Below are 22,934 nucleotides of genomic sequence, written 5' to 3' on the forward strand. Positions count from 1 at the left end.
AGCAACGAAGACCCACTACAGCCCAAAACAAATAAATAAAATAAATAAATGTATAAGAAAAAGCATAAAGGCGGCACATGAACAAGGAGGGGGAGAAGGTCAGCTCTGCATTGCTCTCCTTCCTCTCTGCCTCAAGCTGCCTGGAACAGGAGTTGTTTCTGCCTGCATGAAAGCCAAATACCTAGCCCTTGAGCAGAATACACTGGACCTATCCTCGCTGCAAATGTGCCACAGCAAATACCTTTCAATCTGTGCAATCAAACTAATGCTTTAAACACACACACACAGACACATGAAAAAAATTTATATATATGGCGGGGGGGCTTGGCAAAGCACATCAAGAAGTCCTGTGTAAATTGAACATATGGTTTAGAAAATAATCAGAACAAGACTAACCACTTAAATGAATCTTACACATTAAACTCCTGGCTTGGCACAACCTTTGGGGATGTAAGATTAAAAGGACTAGGCTGATTTCTCCACAGCTCTTTAAACCAATTTGTTTAAGGCATTGGATTGGGTATTACCAAATATAGGAATATTTAGGTTGATTACATCCAATGAGAAAAATTAGGTCACAACAAGATAGTAGCAGAAAGATACAGTATTTCAGAAACTCATTCTATACCAGTCAGAAGTGTTTTATTTAAAAAAACAAAATGAAGGGAAAAAGTCCTTTAATCAGAAAGTCTGATTAAATTCAGTATTAACTCAAGTTCTCAAAAATCAATCAAGAAAAGCCAACAGGTGCATCAGAGAAAAGCTGGCAGCTGTTGACAGTTCTTTGGTGGAAAAGTAAGTTGCACACTTATACAAGCTGCCCTAATGATCATTAAGCCCAAGTTATGTTTTCCAAATACAGGTTTCAAGATACACTAAAGAAACCATACAGACACCCCCAACAGTATAAAAATTTGACAGTGAAGTTTAAGGATGTAGGAAAGTCAAATATGACAACACACATGAATAATTTATAAAATAAGCCTTTCAATCCTAGAAAACTAAAAATGGGGAAACCTCAGGGATGGTAACGAACATAAAACGAGAGCTAATAGCAAATGAAACAACCCCAAACATTTTCCCAATGACTAAGCTACAAAATGACAGCTTAGGAGACTATTAACATGTAGTTTTTCTTCTGGTTATCAATCAATACATATATTAAATTAGGGTAATTTTTTTTCTACTCAACTACCATCATTTCTTTCTTTTTTACCTTTTCCCTAATTTTCTCTTGCAACATTTTTCCTTTGGTTTGACCAGTTGAACTCAAAAGGTTTGGAACCTAAAGTGAGCATCAACTCATTATTGGAATAGCACTTGGGAAATACAATCGTAGAAAAGACAAATTTGTGCAGCGTTGGTGGTATGGTGGTAAGCATAGCTGTCCTCCTAATAAAGACAAATTTTAACCGAAGTGGTTGACAAAGTTAGGCAGCCATTCTCAGTGTGACAGTGTCCCCCTGTTAATCAGTAGGTTAATGGCTTCTCTTGGCTGGATCCCATGACCCAGCACGATAGTGGCATGTTCCCTGGTGGGTAACTGCAGGGCTATGTATGCAAACACCCACCCATTTAAGCTTACAAATAAATAGAAAGCATTGTTTTAAACCATTTAAGTAGAATAAATATTGCATTTCTATTGGCCTGGTTTTCCTCGTGAACTAGCTTGGAGTGCTGTTCATGACACAGAAGACGCACTAGTTAATTACTTGCTACTCCAAGCTCCTTAGACTTCAGTACTTCCCGCTCTTCAAGCCTCAGCACTTTTTTTGCAGCAATAATGGTATTCTTCATTAGCATTGCCACTGTCATGGGACCAACACCCCCAGGGACTGGAGTGATGTAACCGGCTTTCTTCCTGACTCCTACATAGAAATAAGACAGGCAGACTGCTTTAATTATGGCAAAGGAACTGTATGTACTTTATCATGGAAGAAGCATTCAAAGAAAAAGCAATAAAATACATAAGCATCTTCATAAGCCTCAAACTCATTTAAAAAATCACAGCTACATTACTCAAGAGTAAAGCCTTTTGAACATACTAATATAAAATAACACACATATAGGGACTTCCCGGGCAGCTCAGTGGTTAGGACTCTGCTCTTCCACTGCAGGGGACGCGGGTTCGATCCCTGGTGGGGGAACTAAGATCCCGCATTCTGTGTGGAGCGGCCAAAAATAAATAAATCAATAACACACATATAATAAGCAGAGTTGTTCAGTGAATATATCTAAATAACCTATAATTTACCAGCCATACTTTTCCTCCATATTAAATCAACTTAAAAAGAAACATCTCAGTAGGTTAACTGTATGGGAAGTGTAACTATAATAATAATAAGCATTACTTCAATTAATACCTGCCTACAATATTTTCTTAATTTTATCCTATTTATTTAACTATACTGTTTGCCCAAAGCATCAAGCAAAGTAATTTTCTGGAAAGTAAAAAGTAAGATTTTTTTTACTCCAATCTAAAGGGAAAAATACTTAGATACCTAGGCTTGGGTCTGACTGCTTTAGAAGAAACAGAAAGCTAGAAATAGGATTATTGGCATAAAATTCAGATAAAATCAGAACTGAAAGGAGAAATCTACTAGCAAATTCCAAAATTTTAGCAATTTGGCTCTGTCCCATACTTTTAACATGTCAGGTCTGTGATCTCTCCTCCCAGTATGAAAATGAGAAATCTGTAACACTTTTTAGGAGACTCAATAGTTTAGGAATATCACTTCATTAAATTTTCAGACTTGTTAAAAGTTTTGAAGTTGTTTTAATTATAAAATAGACCTAAGCGGAAAAAACCAAAACAATTCTCTGAAAACTCTTTATCTGTTCTCCATAATTTGATGATACAAACACCTAAAATAATTCTAGAATGACTGTAATTGTTAAAAAGATTTTTCTTAATTAATTCTCATGGAAAACATTTTAAATGGTATTACCAAGGTAACATACCTTTAAAAGTTAAAATAGTCTGCCCTAAGTGTCCAATAACGATAGTATTTATTGACTTTTATATTTTTAAAAAATTATACCATTTACCTTCAAAATCCACATCTCATGGAAAGCATTTTAAATGGTATTACCAAGGTAACATACCTTTAAAAGTTAAAATAGTCTGCCCTAAATGTCCAATAACGATAGTATTTATTGACTTTTATATTTAAAAAAAATTATACCATTTACCTTCAAAATCCACATCTCCAACCAACTTGGGTTTAGCAGTTATGGGATCTTGAATTCTGTTTATTCCCACATCAATGACAGCTGCTCCTTCCTTAATCATATCTGCTGTGATCAGATTTGGAATGCCTAGAGATGGAGATAGGAATGATCGGTTTAGAAGATTCTTAGATAAGATTCTTATCTACTTTCAATTTCAAGAGACCTGGAAGAACGAATTAGCTTGTTTTACAAAAACCTATAACAACTATTAACAAAGGAAACATTTAAACTTCATATAGTAAACAGGCTGTAGAAAAAACATTCATCCATCAAATCTATAATGGAATGCCAAAAATCAGTATTCCAACCACGACTCTCTCCTCATGTTTGTAAGCAGCTCACATTATCAATCCTAGGGGAATAATGAATGGAACGGCAGTGCAGCAGGCAAATTCGAAGATGAGAGTCCCATCTTCACCCTCTGAGGAGACGTGCTCCCGCCCCTTCCCTGGTGCTCTTACCTGCAGCAGAGACCACAATATCTGCAAGAGCCGTATGTTTCTTCAGCTGCTCCTTGGGAGTATATCGATGAGATATTGTGACAGTGGCATCACCTATGAGTTAAAAAATATTTCCGAATCAAAGCTGGGATTGGATGAGATCTCAACTAGGCAAAACATGCCAGAAATTCAACATCTCTGAAAAAATAATTGACAGTTCCTGGGCCATACTTTCTGGGCAGCCACTTGTCCTTTTTTAAAAGAAACAAATACTCAGGGCTTCCCTGGTGGCGCAGTGGCTGAGAGTCCGCCTGCCGATGCAGGGGACACGGGGTTCGTGCCCCGGTCTGGGAAGATCCCACATGCCGCGGAGCGGCTGGGCCCGTGAGCCATGGCCGCTGAGCCTCCGCGTCCAGAGCCTGTGCTCCGCAACGGGAGAGGCCACAGCAGTGAGAGGCCCGCGTACCGCAAAAAAAACCCAAACAAACAAACAAAAAACCAAATACTCAATTTCTTGTAACTTTTACCTGTTAGTTCTAGCTCCACCCTTTGGAGTCATACATCTTTAGATTTATTCCTTATCCTATTTAACAGTCTTTCTAAACAAAATATCACTAGGATTACTCAAGGATTTTTCTTAAACGTGTGCTGAAAGATACCTGGAAATATTTAGTTTTGACATTATTTCTGATATAATCATGTATAGTCATATTATGATAATCACATTAACTCTGATTTGAAGCTTTTTCTCAAATAGAACTTGACACAATGATGACACATTACAGTAATATCAATTCAATCCTTTACATTGGTCTAAGATTTTTTTCTACCAAATGGCACAGAACAGGACACTAACTTTGAATAAGTTCTACATCTTAGCTCCAACTATCAAAGCCATAACTGGAAATTCTAACTGTCTACAACCATGCTTATACTCAAAACTCAAATTTCTGAGGCATATCTATCTCTGAACTAGTTCCATACTAGTGAATATAAATGAACTTTCAAGTGACACTGAATACAGCTTCTCCTACAAAGATTACTCCCCAAGCACCTATTAACAAAATTACAACAAAAACAAAGTTTAACAAAGTTAACACTTCCAAACATCCACAGGGCAGTCTCTCAAGCGTTTCTTGTCTCTCGTAAGGGAGAAGAGGACTCATCCCTGGGAGTAAAACCCTTACCTCCGGGACGTTCGTGCGCCCCATCCGTGTGCAGCAGCACTGCAATGGGCATTCCAACGTTTTTTGACCTTCCAGCCACAAGCACGTTCTTCCCCAGGGTTGGAATACCTATGAAAAATAAATATATTTGCATTTAAGATAGTGCCTAATTATCTTAGAAAGAGCACCTAAGGAAAAGGAAGGCTGATGGCCTAGGATGTGACTCTAATTGTGATAATGAAGGAATTCACTAAGCTTATTGCCTCATCAGTCAACTGGACTGTCACTCGCTACACAGAGCAAAAGCTAAAAGGAAACATTTTATAAGCTGCAAAATGTTATGAGTGTGCACAGTCACCACTATTAAAGCTTAAGTTTCCCTCAGAAGTTTCTGGATTAAACAGCAAAAACAGTTGTAGGCAACTGCTAAAGGAGTTAGGCTCTGGGGAGCAGGACTAGAGGCTGTGGGGTGGGAGTTTCCACTCTTTGCATGAATTTTTACCATTTGTAAGTACTGCCTTGATAATACTGAGACGGATATACCTACCAGTTCGCTTAATTATTTCCCACACACCCCATGGAGTAGCTGGTAACATGGAATTCTGGTCCAAACACATTCGCCCTACGTTAATTACATGAAAGCCATCAACATCTTTGTCTGGAGAAACAGCATTGCAGATCTTTCTCTCATCAATGTGCTCTGAAAAAGAAATCAGAGCGGTGGTCTTAAGTCACTGTTACGTAGTTAGCACTGCTTGACTCCAGCTTACCTGGTTTGCCACAAAAACCTATTCCGCTTTTACAGCTCGCCTCCATGACTTATTTCTTCATCTGCATATAAGGAACACACATCGAGCAAAGCCAAATGCCAAGATCAAAGCCAGTGTCCTGTTGTACAACTGCTTCCTTCCACGGTCCTTTGCTTTAAGACCTCAATACCAAATCAAGGAGTAATTGGTATTCTGAGTAGGTCTGTCCCATATCTAATAACATACTCTCTCTCTTGAGTTTACCTCCACTTTATATCAAATCCACACAAGGGACCAGTTGTATAAAGTAAACAAGACTCTCCATTCCTCAGATATCATTTAAAATATTTATTTATTTGGCTGCACCGCGTCTTAGTTGCAGCATGCGGGATCTTCCTTGCAGCATGCGCGATCTTTAGTTGCAGCATGCAGGATCTTTGTTGCGGCATGCGGGATCTTTGTTGCGGCATGCGGGATCTAGTTCCCTGACCAGGGATCGAACCCAGGTCCCCTGCATTGGGAGCACAGAGCCTTACTCCCTGGACCACCAGGGAAATCCCCAGAAATCATTTTAAATGGTGGTGTCCAAATCTCACCTGGAAGAGGCAGCTGAACAAGGAGGCCATCTACGTTATCATCATTATTTAGTTTATTGATTAAATTCAACAGTTCTTCCTCTGAAATTGAAGCTGGTTTCACAATTGTCTCACTGTTGATTCCTATAAGAAAATTTCAAGGTAAGAAAAAAAGACGCATTTATTGAGACAATGCTACGTTGTCTGCCATGCTACCAGCGAGGCTTTTTGTCATCACACCCACCCTGGTAGCTGGAAAGCTTGAATCGGTTCACAAGTAAACTTAAGTAACTTCCCAAATACAAACACTAAAGAATACTAGCTTGATAATTTCTTTTCTTTTCTTTTTTAACATCTTTATTGGAGTATAATTGCTTTACAATGGTGTGTTAGTTTCTGCTTTATAACAAAGTGAATCAGCTATACATATACATATATCCCCATATCTCTTCCCTCTTGCGTCTCCCTCCCTCCCACCCTCCCTATCCCACCCCTCTAGGTGGTCACAAACCACCTAGCTGATCTCCCTGTGTTATGCGGCTGCTTCCCACTAGCTATCGGTTTTACGTTTGGTAGTGTATATATGTCCATGCCACTCTCTCGCTTTGTCCCAGCTTACCCTTCCCCCTAGCTTGATACTGTCTATATATCATACTACATAATCCTCATCAACCTCATTTTATAGACAAGGCTCAGTGAAATTGAAACACAAGCTGGCTGGTGACAATCTTTCCAGTTCCAAAGTCCATGTTCTTTCCACTGTATCACACTACCTCCCATCCCAATGTCTTAGAAAGCCATGGCTTACTATTTTCTAGAGGTTCTAAAGGTCTTTCAATGAAAAGGGCAGGAGGCTTCATTCCTCAGTGATAAAGAACAGAGTATACCAAGGGCTCACAGTCCAGTAACACTGGCCAGACACGCCAGTGGTTTTACAGCCCTTCAGAAGGGCAGGCACACAGTTCTCAGACCACTGACCCACAGATAAGCCGGCAACGGCACAGCTGAGCCTACCCACCTCTGGTCTGCGGCCACACAGAGTCTGCAGTATAGCGAGACCTAGAACACAAACCTCCCATCACTCAGACCTGTGCCTTCTGCACTCAAAGCTCCAACCACTTCTAAACTGCTGATTTAATTGGCTTTGGAACCAACTGGTGGAGAAATCAAAGGCTGTTTCAAAGAAGTCAGAGTCATTTCCTTCAAATCCATGACTGTGTTCTACGCCACATCATTGAGGTCTCCTCAACCAAATGCTCAAACACCTCATTCAGACTCATTATTGCTCAAGGAAAGCAGATGTAAACTGTGTTCAAGGTCACCTATCAAATGTTAGACTAGAACAGAATTTAGATTACATTCCAGAAGACACCAAGAATACCAACCATACTCCTGCTATCCTAGTCTATAAGCCTCCCCAATAGACAGCCTGATTTCTTTATGACAAATATTTGGATACAGTTCAATCACATTAGCCTCCTCTGCCTGGGTTTTCTAATCGGAAAAAGGAATCATAAAGTGCAGTAGAGTTTGCCTCAGATAAGTCTCAATGTAACAGCAGTCGGGGTCTGAGAGTGACACATACCCACATCGGCAGCTGCTCTGGTTTTGTTGAGGACATAGGAGTGACTTGCAGGATTCTCACCAACCAGGACGACGCTCAGGTGCGGCCGTCTGTGGCCTGACGCCACCCACTCTTCCACCTCCTGCCGCACTTCCTGCTTGATCTGCTCAGCAAGTTTCCTTCCCGAAATGACAACAGCTTCATTTCTGCAGAAGGCGATAGAATCACAAAAACAAATAGCTTGAATCCTTGTAAAGAGTAAAGGTCAGGCTACAAAAGTGTTATTAAATACCCAAAACTTCAGGAGGTGGGGGAGGGGGAATTGGAAGGTGGTCAAAAGGCATGGTGGGCCCTCCTATCTACAGGTTCTGCATTTGAGAATTCATCAACCATGGGTCGAAAATATTGGCAAAAAAAATTCCAAAAAGTTCCAAAAAGCAAAACTTGAATTTGCCCTGCACCTGGCAACTATTTACATTGTATTTACACTATTAACACAGCATTTACATGGTATTAGGTATAAATAACCTAGAGATGATTTAAAGTATATTGGGAGGAGAGGTTATATACAAATACTATGCCATTTTATATAAGGGACTTGACCATCTGGGAATTTTGGTATCCTGGGGGTTCCTGGAACTAAACCCCTTCAGATACTGAGGGATGACTGTACAAACTTCTAGTTATAAGATGAATAAGTACTAGGGATGTCATGTACATCCTACATTCCCAGTTAGTGAATTGGCTTTTAATTTATACGTGCGTTTAAATATATAAATTATGCTATGCAGTTAAACCAATAAGCAATATGCTAGACAAACCTCAAATACCTACCACTCCCTACAACCACTCCTGGAAAAGACTTTCCTGAGGAAGAACAGGGATTGGAAGGGGGACTAAGGCGATTCCATCTCATAGGTGGCAGTGTGCTCTACCCCGAGACCCCAGTGCCCCATCCACAGCTGACACACCAGGAGTAAGTATCTGACGCCAAGAATAACAATTTCTAGGCTGGCCAGTGGTCTGGCTGGTGCAAAAGTTTATTCACCGGGAGCGGTGGTAGTGAACTGGACCAGTAAACGCTCCTCTCTGAACTACATTCACACGCTAGAACCACAGGGATGAGAAACTGCTTGTTGGGGGTGAGACAATGAGAAAACTCAGACCTAGAAGAACCTTCAGTTCCCAAAAACATATTCAAATCTCTGAAAGCCTATCTCTCCCCAATAAGAATTAGTAAGAACAATAAGAACAGCTCTTCCTGGGTTCCAACATGTAAGATTCCTCGTTTTCTTATTTCCACATATATGCTTAAAGTTCCCATTATTTAAAGTAGGACAAGCATCTATTCCTTAAGAAAAAACACGCTGGGGACTTCCCTGGTGGTGCAGTGGTTAAGAATCTGCCTGCCAGTGCAGGGGACACGGGTTCTAGACCTGATCCAGGAAGATCCTACATGCCACGGAGCAACTAAGCCCATGCGCCACAACTACTGAGCCTGCGCTCTAGAGCCCGCAAGCCACAAGTACTGAAGCCCGCGCGCCTAGAGCCCGTGCTCCGCAGCAAGAGAAGCCACTGCAATAAGAAGCCCACGCACAGCAACTAGAGAGAAAGCCCATGTGCAGCAACGAAGACCCAAAGCAGCCAAAAATTAATTAATTAAATCTAAAAAAAAAGAAAAAGAAAAAACACCTCACTGAAAACAAGACTTTCCCGTTAGATCTTTGTCCCCAGTGTCATAAGGAATGCTCCAACCTCAACACCAATGAAGAATACAATTGTTTGAAACACTGAAACAACCTATTTCCCCTTATAGCACATATTTAATTCTCAGGGATAACATCAAGGTACTGGATATCTTGTATGGTCAGATATAATTAATTCTCAAGGCCACTGTTAATTAAAAACTTTAAAGCTTTAATGGTCTAAGCCTTCAATGCCTGCTTTTCAGTTGCACTGTGATTAAATATCTACTTTAAACCAAATCTCAATGTCTTAGATATAATGCAGTAATTTTATATCTAAACCTTATATTAAACATTAATTTGTATTTGCATCTTTTGAAGTATTGAGAAGATATCACACAGACACCCCTGAGCAGAAGTGTGCATAAGCACTTCTCTTGTGGGGGTCCCAGGCAGACTTTATCAACCCCTCAGCGGAGGTAGTGGGTGAGCACCTTTCTCAGCAGGCTTACAAATCTCTCTTAGGAAGCATCATGGCTGTACACCTTCCCTCCTGTCCTGGATTTCTCTTATTATCCTCCTTCTCTCCTGACTTCTTGGACTGTCTACGGATCCTTGAGCCTCCCAGCTGGCTTTGCCAGCACGTTGGGTGTTGCCTCCTTTACTTCTGTGGAGAGGTAAGCCCTCCTCAACATCAAAAGGACCATATCCTGAGGGGAGCTGTTACCTTTTATTGTTATCACTGCCTTGTGGCCCTTCAGCCCTACCCTTCTATTTGTTTTTCTTTTGTTTAATTGATAAAGTTAATCCATTTAGTTGGCTCAGGGCCTAGGTCTCCTCCCTCCCTCTCTGAAGGATTTAGGCCCTGGGACTCTGGTTGCTTTTTCTCCCACTGGCTTTTGTTCCTTTCCTTGACTAATCCAAAGGGCCTACTCAGGCTCACCAACCAGGCAGATTTCGGGTGCTCACAGGGACCCCACTGTTGACACTAGGAGAATGTCAGGACAAATAACTACCACCTGGCCGGTATCCATCAGACTCCCATCTTATCAGGACATCCCAATAAAAAAATGGGGGCAACTACAAGCACCCCGAAGGACTCGCTGCTAGGATGTGTTACCGAGTCCAAGCTCGCCCTGCCCGCTGCACAACAGGCCAACAGATGGGAGATGAGGTATTGAGACAAGGAATACGACTTTATTCGGAAAGCCGGCAAACCAAGAAGATGGCAGACTAAAGTCTCAAAATAACCATCTTACCGTGGTTTGGATGCCAGTTTCTTTTATAGCACAGAGAAGGGAAGGAGATGAGGAAATAAAGTAAAAAGGCCATAAGTTCTGCAAATATCACCTGGAATGGCCAGTCTCGGGGAGGGGACGTGTTAATTTCTTCTTTCTTGTAGCCATCCACAAGTGGAACAGGGTCTGGATGTTTCCCTGAACAAAGGCACTTTGGTTTAACATTCAGGCAGAGGGGCAGGGTTCCCCAAGGCAGGCCATTATGTATAGACAGTATCCTTTTAGTGAAAAAAGCAGCAGAAAGCAAAGGTTAAAGTAAAAGAAACAGGACTTCCCTGGTGGCACAGTGGTTAAGAATCTGCCTGCCAATGCAGGGGACATGGGTTTGAGCCCTGATCCGGGAAGATCCCACATGCCGCAGAGCAACTAAGCCAGTGCACCACAACTGCTGAGCCTGCGCTCTAGAGCCCTGAGCCACAACTACTGAGCCCGCGCGCCTAGAGCCCTTGCTATGCAACAAGAGAAGCCACTGCAATGAGAAGCCCACGCACTGCAACGATGAGTAGCCCCTGCTCTAGCCCCTGCTCGCCGCAACTAGATAAAGCCCATACGCAGCAACAAAGACCCAATGCAGCCAAAAATAAAAGTAAAAATAAACATCAAATAAATAAATAAAAAGATAAAGTAAATGAAACAGATCCAACATGTAGTCTGATTTGGCTCTCCCTGCTACAGATGCATATTAACTAACTGGGGAAAATTTAGACAGGATGGTTTAAGAAAAAAATTAATTTTCTTTTGCAATACTGTATGGTCCCAGTACAAACTAGGGGACAAAGTGATCTGGCCAAAAAAAAATTGGGTCATTGAATTACAATACCATCTTGCAACTGGACCTATTTTGTAAAAGGAAAGGTAAATGGGGGGAAGTCCCATACATCCAAATGTTCATGACTCTATTCCATAATCCAGGTCTAAAGAACTGCCGGGTGTACCTGGCTCACACCCCTTTCAAAGTGCCTTCTTCACAGGAGCCAAATGTTTTAGATGATCTCTTTATGAGTCCACCTCCCCGAGAGGTCTACCGTGAACTCCTATCTCCCCCAATTGTGAGGGGGGACAGTCTTCCAGACCATTTACCCCTGATGCCGCATCCGAGGAGCTGGAGACACCAGACCCCCATAAATCAGCTCATGGATTTGGCCTTTGGAGTATTTAACAATAGAGAGGCAAAAAGGATTCAGGGACAACAGCAAAAAGCAGAGCAATTGGCAGCAGCCCTAACCACTGCACCACCTCAGGGTTACCATTCCTTGCGAAGACCCATGGTGAGGACAGGATCCAGGAATGCTGGATCAGAGTCACTATCTTGCCAAAAAGCATCTGTTTTAAGTGTGAATGAGAGGGTCACTGGAAGCAGAACTGCTCCCAGTCCCGAAGGGGACTCGGAGCTCCCAAAGCAATGATGGCCAGGAGGATCGAAGACTGATGGGGCCTGGGACCCTCCCTGGCTCCCAAAGGACACCTGGTCATTTCTCCGGAGAAGCCTCGGGTAACCTTTGACATGGAAGGTAGGAAAGTTATTTTCTTATTAGATACCTGGGCCGCCTACTCTGTGGTGACTGATTTCCCTGGACCCTTGTCCTCCACAAGCTGTATAATAACAGGGATTGATGGAAAGCCCCAAACCAGTGATTCACTCCTCCCCTCAACTGCTTGCTAGGAAATTTTACCTTTGCACATCAGTTTCTGCTCATGCCTGAGTGCTCCCTCCCCTTGTTGGCAAGGGACTTGTTCACTAAATTCCCGACAATAATCCAAGCTGGAGATCCTCAGAGATAGCACCCACCAAGAAAAACAATTGCTCTTGGTCAGAGGAATCTACCTCAGTCCCAGCGAGAGGAGATCTCCATTCCACTCCATCTAAGCTTTTAAACTATGGGCTGTTAAACTAGTTCATAGTTCTAGAACTAAATGTTGCTTTCTTCTGCATTCCCCTGCACCCCAGTATCTCTTTGCCTTTGACTGGACAGATCCAGACACTGAAATGCCATGAATGCCTCCACTCTGTGTGCTTATAAAATTCAAGCTGAGGGTGCTTACATGGTAGGAATGGAATGGACCAAAAAAAAAAGAAAAAAACGTGGGCTAGAAATTGTCCAGCTACCTTTAAAAATGCGATCACGTGAGGCCGTAGGCAAGCCGCCTCAGATCAAAGGCCTGACTGAGGGCCATAATTTAAAAATTTCTTAAACCCAGGGAGGATGACCAAAAGTGTTTGTAAATAGAGTACCAAAATGGGAGGCCACTGGTCTGACTAAGCTAACCATACCTGATAGAAATTTGGCAGAAGGACTTCTCCCCTAAGCTAAATGAGGAAAGTAAAACATACCTCAACATAGGTAAATGTATAGCAGTCCTTCAATATCATTGAGGTAGCCGCCCAATTCTTTAAAAAAAAAAACACCTGTCCTAATTTTACAAATGTAGTCTTTACAGGACCAGAGATGTAGCTCCAAAAAACAAATCCAAAACTCACAATCCTTTTACCACTCCCCAAACCTTCCCTATTTATCTGAAGAGGCTTGTAAGTATTAAACAAAGGGGAAACAAAGGAGGAACTTACCTGTGCCTTTGAGATGCAAATATCCTACCTGTTTTTTTCCCCAGGAACCCTTATCTCTGCCATCTTTTTAAAATGCAAATTTTGAAAAAGGGGGTAAATAATTTGGAACTTGTCATGGACAAACAAAAATCTTAAGTATCGGGCTTCCCTGGTGGCGCAGTGGTTGAGAGTCTGCCTGCTGATGCAGGGGACATGGGTTCGTGCGCTGGTCAGGGAAGATCCCACATGCCACGGAGCGGGCTCGCTGAGCCTAGGCTCTGCAATGGGAGAGGCCACAACAGTGAGAGGCCCACGTACTGCAAAAAAAAAAAAAAATCTTAAGTATCTTTTCCATAAATATTAGTAAAAAGGGTTTAGCCATCTAGACAAGTGAGCTTGATTTGTTCCACCTGCCAGAAACCCAATTTTAATCCAACCTCCTTTATAGACTGATGCTGTACGTGACTCTTGGCTAAAATTTTGGAATGGGAACTATGAGGCTTCTGTGTTTGTTTGTATGTTTGTATGTATCTATGTGTGTGCTGTAGCTGTACGGTATTGCCAAAAATTAATTCATAAAAGAGCTCTATTTAGTTGACTTAAAGAAAATCAAGTGCTTATACAAATACTTAGAAATAGAAAGTAATCTGGCCAGAATGAACTTCAGGTTCATGTTATCTGTAAAATATTCAGTACTAAACTGATATCTGGTATTGAAGGTAGCTTAAGCTTGTTGGTTTGATTAATATAGACATGTCTTTAGAGTCATCAATGTTAAGTATAATACTTCTGTTGTGGGCTTCCCTGGTGGTGCAGTGGTTAAGAATTCGCCTGCCAATGCAGGGACACGGGTTTGAGCCCTGCTCTGGGAAGATCCCACACTCTGCAGAGCAAAGCCTGTGTGCCACAACTACTGAGTCTGCGCTCTAGAGCCCGTGAGACACAACTACGGAGCCCGCGTGTCACAACTACAAAGCCCGCGCGCCTAGAGCCCGTGCTCCACAACAAGAGAAGCCACGGCAGTGAGAAGCCTGCGCACCGCAACGAAGAGTAGTCCCCACTCACCGCAACTAGAGAAGGCCCGAGAGCAGCAACGAAGACCCAACACAGCCAAAAATAAATAAATAAAAAATACATAATTAAAAAAAAACTTACTTAAAGAAAGAATACTTCTGTTCTACCTAGATTTACTAGACCTTATTATATGTATTGCAAATTTGTTAGCAAATTTAGTTATGGGAGTAACTCAATGAGGAAAAAACTTATAAGGAAGGTAAGATATGTGTTTTCAGTAAAAGAACGTGTGAGGAATGAAAAAATACTGAAAAGTTATGCCGTTTTTGATAACAGATTGTGTGAGTTTCTTTGCCTTTAATCTGTATTCGCTTTTGAGATCTCTTGACACTTCGGTTAAGAAATAAGTATTGTCTCATAGTGACCAATGATTTTATTTGATCAAGTGTTTTAAAACTTTTTGACAAACTTCCCAAATGTCAAATTTTAATTAAAGTTCTTTTGACTTTCAACTAACTTTGGGGTGTTTTAGAGGGCCCCTGAGGCATCTCAGAGAGAAATATTTAACTAGTATTATTTAGTATGTTAAGTTACATAGACAGCATTATCACAAGAGCAATAAAACTATTTAAAAAATACTGTATGGATGAATGTTATTAATATAGACATTCTAAAAATTATGTAAAGGTTCTAAAATTTGGATATGTCCTGGTATAATGCTATAGTTCTAGTTGTTATCTTAAAATGTTCTATGTCACAACAGTAACCAAGCTTCTTTATCAATTACACTGTAATCAGATATTTAACCTTTTAAGTCTTTTGTCATTTATAGACAGTTACTATTGTACTCTGATGCTGTTCCAAAAGAGCTTCATCTTCAAGAAGATTCATAGGGAGGCTACAGAAGCAGTTCCACATCAAGATGATGGCTATGCAATGATTCCAGCTCATGTCAACTTAAAACAAGAAGCCGTCCTGCTCCTGGGGCCCCTAGATCAGGCATCCAGAGATTTTTCACTCCCTGACAGGCAGGGTTGATGCCCCTACTCAGCCCTGAAGCAGCTACAGATGACAGACCATAGCCCCTCTGCTTCCCATAAGATTATGGGAGTAAAATCTCTGAGGGGGGAATGAGACAGGAAGGGGGCAGGGCACAACCTTTTAAAGAATGACATGGGGCTTCCCTGGTGGCACAGTGGTTGAGAGTCTGCCTGCCGATGCTAGGGGACACAGGTTCATGCCCCGGTCCGGGAAGATCCCACATGCCACGGAGCGGCTGGGCCCGTGAGCCATGGCCGCTGAGCCTGTGTATCTGAAGCCTGTGCTCTGCAACGGGAGAGGCCACAACAGTGAGAGGCCCGCGTACAGGAAAAAAAAAAAAGAATGACATAGCCCAAGGACATGACATAAATTGGTTAGAACAAGCTAGGTCCAAGATGGTGGACAAGTTGTCTTCCACCAAACCTTGAGCCTCAGTATATGGTCATTGTAACACATCAGTGCACTAAATGACACACCCATATGACAGTTCCAAGGCCGACAATAAGAGGTAAAAAAATGGGCAGTGGCTCAATTCCTGGAAATCCTCACCCATTCCCCCAAATAGGTGGAATACTCCTTCCACTCATCAACCTATGATTACCCACCCCTATAAAAACTGACAACCCCATACCCTGGTGCCTCTTGCCTTCTGAGATGGCCCACCCTCTGTCTAGTGAGTGTGTTTCTCCCTGAATAAACCTTCTTTCACTTAAAAAAAAAAAAAAGAAGAAGATATCACAATTTTATAGCAAACCAAATGCATTTACCCCATTTTACATGATAATTCTAGCAGAGCACAAAATATATAAGAGCATTTCATATATACTCATGATATATTAAAGAACTGAAAACATGTTAATATTTACAAATCCAATCCAGATTTAGGGTTGAGGATGACTTCTTTAAAAGGGCTTCACTGCTGTCACTGTTTGCAGATGACATGATACTATACATAGAGAATCCTAAAGATGCTACCAGAAAACTACTAGAGCTAATCAATGAATTTGGTAAAGTAGCATGATACAAAATTAATGCACAGAAATCTCTTGCATTCCAATACACTAATGATAAAAAATCTGAAAATGAAATTAAGAAAACACTCCCATTTACCATTGCAACAAAAAGAATAAAATATCTAGGAATAAACCTACCTAAGGACACAAAAGACCTGTATGCAGAAAATTATAAGACACTGATGAAAGAAATTAAAGATGATACAAATAGATGGAGAGGTATACCATGTTCTTGGATTGGAAGAATCAACATTGTGAAAATGACTATACTACCCAAAGCAATCTACAGATTCAATGCAATCCCTATCAAACTACCACTGGCATTTTTCACAGAACTAGAACAAAAAATTTCACAATTTGTATGGAAACACAAAAGACCCCGAATAGCCAAAGCAATCTTGAGAAGGAAAAACGGAGCTGGAGGAATCAGGCTCCCTGACTTCAGACTATACTACAAAGCTACAGTAATCAAGACAGTATGGTACTGGCACAAAAACAGAAGTATAGATCAAGGAAACAGGATAGAAATAGACATAAACAGACATAAACCCACATACATATGGTCACCTTATCTTTGATAAAGGAGGCAAGAATATACAGTGGAGAAAGACAGCCTCTTCAATAAGTGGTGCTGGGAAAACTGGACAGCTACATGTAAAAGAATGAAATTAGAACACTCCCTAACACCATACACAAAAATAAACTCAAAATGGATTAAAGACCTAAATGTAAGGCCAGACACTATCAAACTCTTAGAGGAAAACCTAGGCAGAACACTCTCTGACATAAATCACAGCAAGATCCTTTTTGACCCACCTCCTAGAGAAATGGAAATAAAAACAAAACTAAACAAATGGGACCTAATGAAATTTAAAAGCTTTTGCACAGCAAAGGAACAAGACAAAAGACATAAAGACAGAAAGACAAAAAGACAACCCTCAGAATGGGAGAAAATATTTGCAAATGAAGCAACTGACAAAGAATTAATCTCCAAAATTTACAAGCAGCTCATGCAGCTCAATAACAAAAAAACAAACAACCCAATCCAAAAATGGGCAGAAGACCTAAATAGACATTTCTCCAAAGAAGATATAGATTGCCAACACATGAAAGAATGCTCAATATCATTAATCATTAGAGAAATGCAAATCAAAACTACAATGAGATATCTCACAGCAGTCAGAATGGCCATCATCAAAAAATCTACAAACAATAAATGCTGGAGAGGGTGTGGAGAAAAGGGGACCCTCTTGCACTGTTGGTGGGAATGTAAATTGATACAGCCACTATGGAGAACAGTATGGAGGTTCCTTAAAAAACTAAAAATAGAACTACCATATGACCCAGCAATTCCACTAATGGGCATATACCCTGAGAAAACCATAATTCAAAAAGAGGCACATACCAAAATGTTCATTGCAGCTCTATTTACAATAGCCAGGACATGGAAGCAACCTAAGTGTCCATCAACAGATGAATGGATAAAGAAGATGTGGCACATATATACAATGAAATATTACTCAGCCGTAAAAAGAAATGAAATTGAGTTATTTGTAGTGAGGTGGATGGACATAGAGTCTGTCATACAGAGTGAAGTAAGTCAGAAAGAGAAAAACAGATACCGTATGCTAACACATATATGTGGAATCTAAAAAAAAATAAAAGTGGTCATGAAGAACCTAGGAGCAAGACGGGAATAAAGACACAGACCTACTAGAGAAAAGACTTGAGGATACGGGGAGAGGGAAGGGTAAGCTGGGACAAAGTGAGAGAGTGGCATGGACACATGTACACTACCAAACGTAAAATAGCTAGCTAGTGGGAAGCAGCCGCATAGCACAGGGAGATCAGCTCGGTGCTTTTGACCACATAGAGGGGTGGCATAGGGAGGGTGGGAGGGAGGGAGATGCAAGAGGGAAGAGATATGGGGACATATGTATATGTATAACTTATTCACTTTGTTATAAAGCAGAAACTGACCCACCATTGTAAAGCAATTATACTCCAATAAAGATGTTAAAAAAAAAGAGAACTGTAATAAAATCTTAAAAAAATATAAAATAAAATAAAAGGGCTTTGTTGATACAAATACCCCGGCAACATTCTTTTTTTTTTTTTTTTTTTGTACACGGGCCTCTCACTGTTGTGACCTCTCCCGTTGCGGAGCACAGGCTTCGGATGCGCAGGCTCAGCGGCCATGGCTCACGGGCCCAACCGCTCCGCGGCACGTGGGGTCTTCCCGGACCGGGGCATGAACCCGTGTCCCCTGCATCGGCAGGCGGACTCTCAACCACTGCGCCACCAGGGAAGCCCAACATTCTTGAATTATAGTAATACCTGCCCTGTGCCAGAAATAGATTCCCAACCCTGGAATAGAATAGCGTGAAAGATTACTTTAAAAGTGCTTAGGACAGTCATTTATATTGAATGAAATAACAAATAAAGTGCCAGGATATGGGGACTTCCCTGGCAGTCCAATGGTTAAGACTCCGAGCTTCCAATGCAGAGGGCAGGAGTTCAATCCCTGGTTGGGGAACTAAGATCCCACGTGTCACGTGGCATGGCCAAAAATAGAAAATAAATAAATAAAGTGCCAGGCATATATATTCACTAAAAATTAATATCTAATTCTGTTGGCTAAATTTATACACACACACATCCTTAATATACAATAGATATATTTATCTATTTATACACTCATAAGGATAGCTTTATGAAAATAATCAGTGAATAGGACTTAGATTGCACTTCATTAAAAAGCTCATTTAAAAAAATGTTTTTTAAGTTCCTTTTGAAAGCAGTAAACTTAGAGAAAATGGTAGCAGCACATTTGGGCTAAGCATGATATAATAAAGTTAAGGACACAGGGTTCTGGGAGAATCCATTGTTCCAAGTTCCAAAGGCAACTTCTGGATGTTATGCCAATTTGCTTAAAAAGAAAGAAAGAAAGAAAGAAATCAAAGAGTAACAAGAACCAAAACAAAGCCACAAAGCAACGAGTATCTTTTACAACATAACTGTGTTTTAGCCGTCGCCTGCATACCACAACTCTGCCAAATGTGAAACACAGTCCTGAGAGGGAGTCATTACCTAATTTCCCAACAGTTTTTTTTTTTGCCAATGGGCAGATAAAGTTACTGCTACCCCAAAATAAATGGAAATGGAAACTGAGATCAGTCCCAAGGGGAATCCAAAATTTATTAACCATATTAGCTAACACATTTAGAAGTGCTTTCACAGATGTTTTTAGAAAAATTTCCAATAAAATTATGCATCAACAGACTAGAAAGAAGAGGACTATCTAAATAAAATTAAAAACTGAAATCCAAGTCAGTAGCATCTTCACTTTCCTTCTAATTCAATGGTTTACAGTACTGTAATTTTCCATGAAAAATTAATATCAGGTGCATTTTATAATTCATGATCAACTTATTGTGGAAAGAGTTCTGTTATCTACTAATTAATGGAACCAGTAATGAGTGAACAAAGACACAAAGGGGGATGGATCTAACATCTCTGAAACAGGAGATATTTTGCTTAGAGTTTTACATATATTACTCTCAGTTACCTTGGGACTATTATAAGCATGTTATACAGAACAAGAGACTGAGGACAGTAGAAAAAAAATTAAAACACAAACTTCTGCCTCCAAAGTCCATTTTTTCCTTTACCTCATTGTCGCCTAAACTACAGTACTATCTCTCTAACCATGAAAACTCTCACACTACCCCCCCCATAAAAAGGAATATATGCAGACCCATATTTTTTTTTCATTTCTGTTCAATTTTATTTTATTTTAACATCTTTATTAGAGCATAATTGCTTTACAATAGTGTCAGTTTCTGCTTTATAACAAAGTGAATCAGTTATACGTATACATATGTCCCCATCTCTTCCCTCTTGCATCTCCCTCCCACCCTCCCTATCCCACCCCTCTAGGTGGTCACAAAGCACCGAGCTGATCTCCCTGTGCTATGCGGCTGCTTCCCACTAGCTAGCTATTTTACATTTGGTAGTGTATATATGTCCATGCCACTCTCTCACTTTGTCCCAGCTTACCCTTCCCTCTCCCCGTATCCTCAAGTCCATTCTCTAGCAGGTCTGCATCTTTATTCCCGTCTTGCCCTTAGACCCATATTTTTTAAAGGATGTTTTAATTTTACCAGCTAGCAGTAATCAAAGCAATACATTAGAACCCTGAATACCAAATGTACTTATTGCCTTCAGAGACGTGGAAACCTACATTTCATTCAGAAAAGGAAGTGAAAGGAGGGCATTTTTTGTGTGTGTTTTATAAATTTATTTATTTTGTTTATTTATTTTTGGCTGCATTGGGTTTTTGTTGCTGCGCGCGGGTTTTCTCTAGTTGTGACGAGCAGGGGCTACTCTTCATTGCAGAGCCTGGGCTTCTCATTGCGGTGGCTTCTCTTCTTGCAGAGCACAGGTTCTAGGCGCATGGGCTTCAGTAGTTGTGGCTCGTGGGCTCAGTAGTTGTGACTCGCAGGCTCTAGAGCGCAGGCTCAGTAGTTGTGGCGCACGGGCTTAGTTGCTCCGCGGCACGTGGGATCCCCCCGGGCCAGGGCTTGAGCCCATGTCCCCCTCATTGGCAGGTAGCTTCTTAATCACTGCACCACCAGGGAAGCCCCAAAAGCAGGGCATTTGTTACTGGAGAGTGTGAGCAAACTGTTCCAGTTCTTTAGGTAAGGAATTGGAGTATTTTTATAAATCTCTTCAATCATGAAAGCACATGTGGCCAGAACTCAGGAAGGGAGGAAGAGGGAAGAGAACAGACAGTAATGAAAGATGGGGCTGGAAAGGCAGGTCAGGGTCAGACTAAGAAAATCCTTAAATGTCCCCTCTGAAGTCTTCTTTCAAGAACGCATTAATCCCCATTCTGTGCTCCAACAGCACCTTGGAAACGTCTCTAATAGCATTTTTACACTGATTGGAAATTACATTTTCTGCCACATGTACGTGTTCTGCCTCTTGACAAGTATGGAAGTTCCACTAAAGAAAATCGCTTTTACCATCTCTGAATTCGCACAGCCTAGCACAGTGCCTGGATAAAGGGGCTGCTGTTTCAAGGCTTAGGTCTCTGCAGTGTAAAGGCTCTAAAGATTGACGGGAAAGAGGGTGCATAGCTTAAAGGAACGAAATCACAGCTCTCCCTCCACCGCCACCCCCCCAGAAAAAGATTCTTCAACCTAGGTTTAGAATAGGAATTTGAGGTCCAAAAAAATCAGGAAATATTTATTACCTCCCTAAGAAAACGCAAACAGAGCTTTCCCTTTTCTCTTCCCGGGCGTTTACCACCTCAATTTACTCGGTCTGGCACTGACCGACTCCGGGTGGGCTGCAGTCAAAGTCCTGGTGACCACAACACATTTATTCCCTTAGGAGGGAAAGGGGCAGCTTGTAGAGCAGCGCGAGCCACACCCACGACCGGGAGAAGGAGGGAAGTGCTGGTACTTTTACTCGGTCTGGCACTGACCGACTCCGGGTGGGCTGCAGTCAAAGTCCTGGTGACCACAACACATTTATTCCCTTAGGAGGGAAAGGGGCAGCTTGTAGAGCAGCGCGAGCCACACCCACGACCGGGAGAAGGAGGGAAGTGCTGGTACCCGGCGAGCAAGGCTCCGCCCTAACCCCCACCGCCGCTAGGGTCCCGGGAAGGCTCACTGAAGGCTGCTCACTCACAACTCTTCCCCACGCTCGCCAAAACATCTCCTCTGCTTTCCCGCTCTTGGTATCAGGGCCAAGGGCGGCCGGCAGGCCCTGGCCGGTGACCTCCGTATGCTCCCAGGTAAGTCGCTGAGTCCCAGGGCCCGCCAGCACCTCCGCTCCACACCGTGGGCCCCGTTCAGCCGGCGGACTGGCCTTGAGACAGGACGACGCCCGGAGCCTGCAGGAGGCCGGCTCCTCCGAAAGGCGGGCTCTCGATTTCAGCCCACACAGCCGAACGAACGCCCTGGTGGTAGGCTGCGGCCACTCTGGGATGCCACGTCGCCCCGCCACACCCTTCTCGGTGGCCACCACCTCCCGGGACGGAGATGCTCATGAAGGGAGTCCCCGGGCGGGCCCCGCGCTCGGTTCCCCTCGGATTTCCGCGCTAACCCAGCCCCCCGACCCTCTTACCGAACTGCCGAGAGGTGGAAGGGGCGATGGTGGAGGCGGCAGCTCTGCGCCGGCCGGAGCAGCCGGATGGCCAAAGTGGATAAGAGGCACATTGCAGCCATGGCCAGCGCCGGGAGGCAAACGCGCGCGGGCCCTGCAGTTATACCGCTGCCGCGTGGCAGGCCCCACCTCCTGCCGGCACCCATTGGTCCCTGCGGCTCTCCACTTGCAGTCTGTTGGGCCGCTGGAGCTGAAGGAACCGATCGGTTGTCTTCCTTCAAACGTAGAGAAGCCCAGTAAAGCCATGCTGGTGATTGGAGCAAAAAGCGCCAAGAGCGGGGCCCTGGATGGTTCCGAAGGCTCGATAGCTTGCCGAGACTGGCTGAGGAAGGCAAGCCCCTGCCAAACGTTGTCACGGAAGCCTGGCCAACGCGTTCATTCACTGCCCAAATATCTGAGTGCCTACTGTGTGCCAGGCGCTTTAAGAGTGGATAAAAAG

At 42.3% G+C, this 22,934-nt stretch overlaps 1 protein-coding gene across 2 annotated transcripts; it reads right to left on the bottom strand.

Annotated features, from left to right (window-relative positions):
• Positions 1-419: 419 nt before the first annotated feature.
• Positions 420-22,563, bottom strand: MTHFD2 (methylenetetrahydrofolate dehydrogenase (NADP+ dependent) 2, methenyltetrahydrofolate cyclohydrolase). Of its 2 annotated transcripts, none has more exons than XM_079940318.1 (8): positions 22,457-22,563; positions 7,747-7,931; positions 6,183-6,305; positions 5,385-5,537; positions 4,859-4,966; positions 3,693-3,785; positions 3,193-3,318; positions 420-1,868 (listed from the first exon to the last, which is right to left on the bottom strand). In XM_079940318.1, exons 1-8 carry the CDS (start codon positions 22,555-22,557, stop codon positions 1,705-1,707), a joined length of 1,053 nt encoding a protein of 350 aa, XP_079796444.1. In that variant the 5' UTR covers positions 22,558-22,563; the 3' UTR covers positions 420-1,704. The 2 variants fall into 2 exon arrangements, with proteins under 2 accessions (XP_079796444.1, XP_079796445.1); XM_079940319.1 differs by lacking the exon at positions 420-1,868 and adding an exon at positions 1,886-2,162.
• Between the last annotated feature and the right edge of the window lie 371 nt (positions 22,564-22,934).

The sequence above is a fragment of the Stenella coeruleoalba genome (assembly GCF_951394435.1).
Source record: "Stenella coeruleoalba genome assembly, chromosome: 13".
In the NCBI taxonomy this organism is placed as follows: domain Eukaryota; kingdom Metazoa; phylum Chordata; class Mammalia; order Artiodactyla; family Delphinidae; genus Stenella; species Stenella coeruleoalba.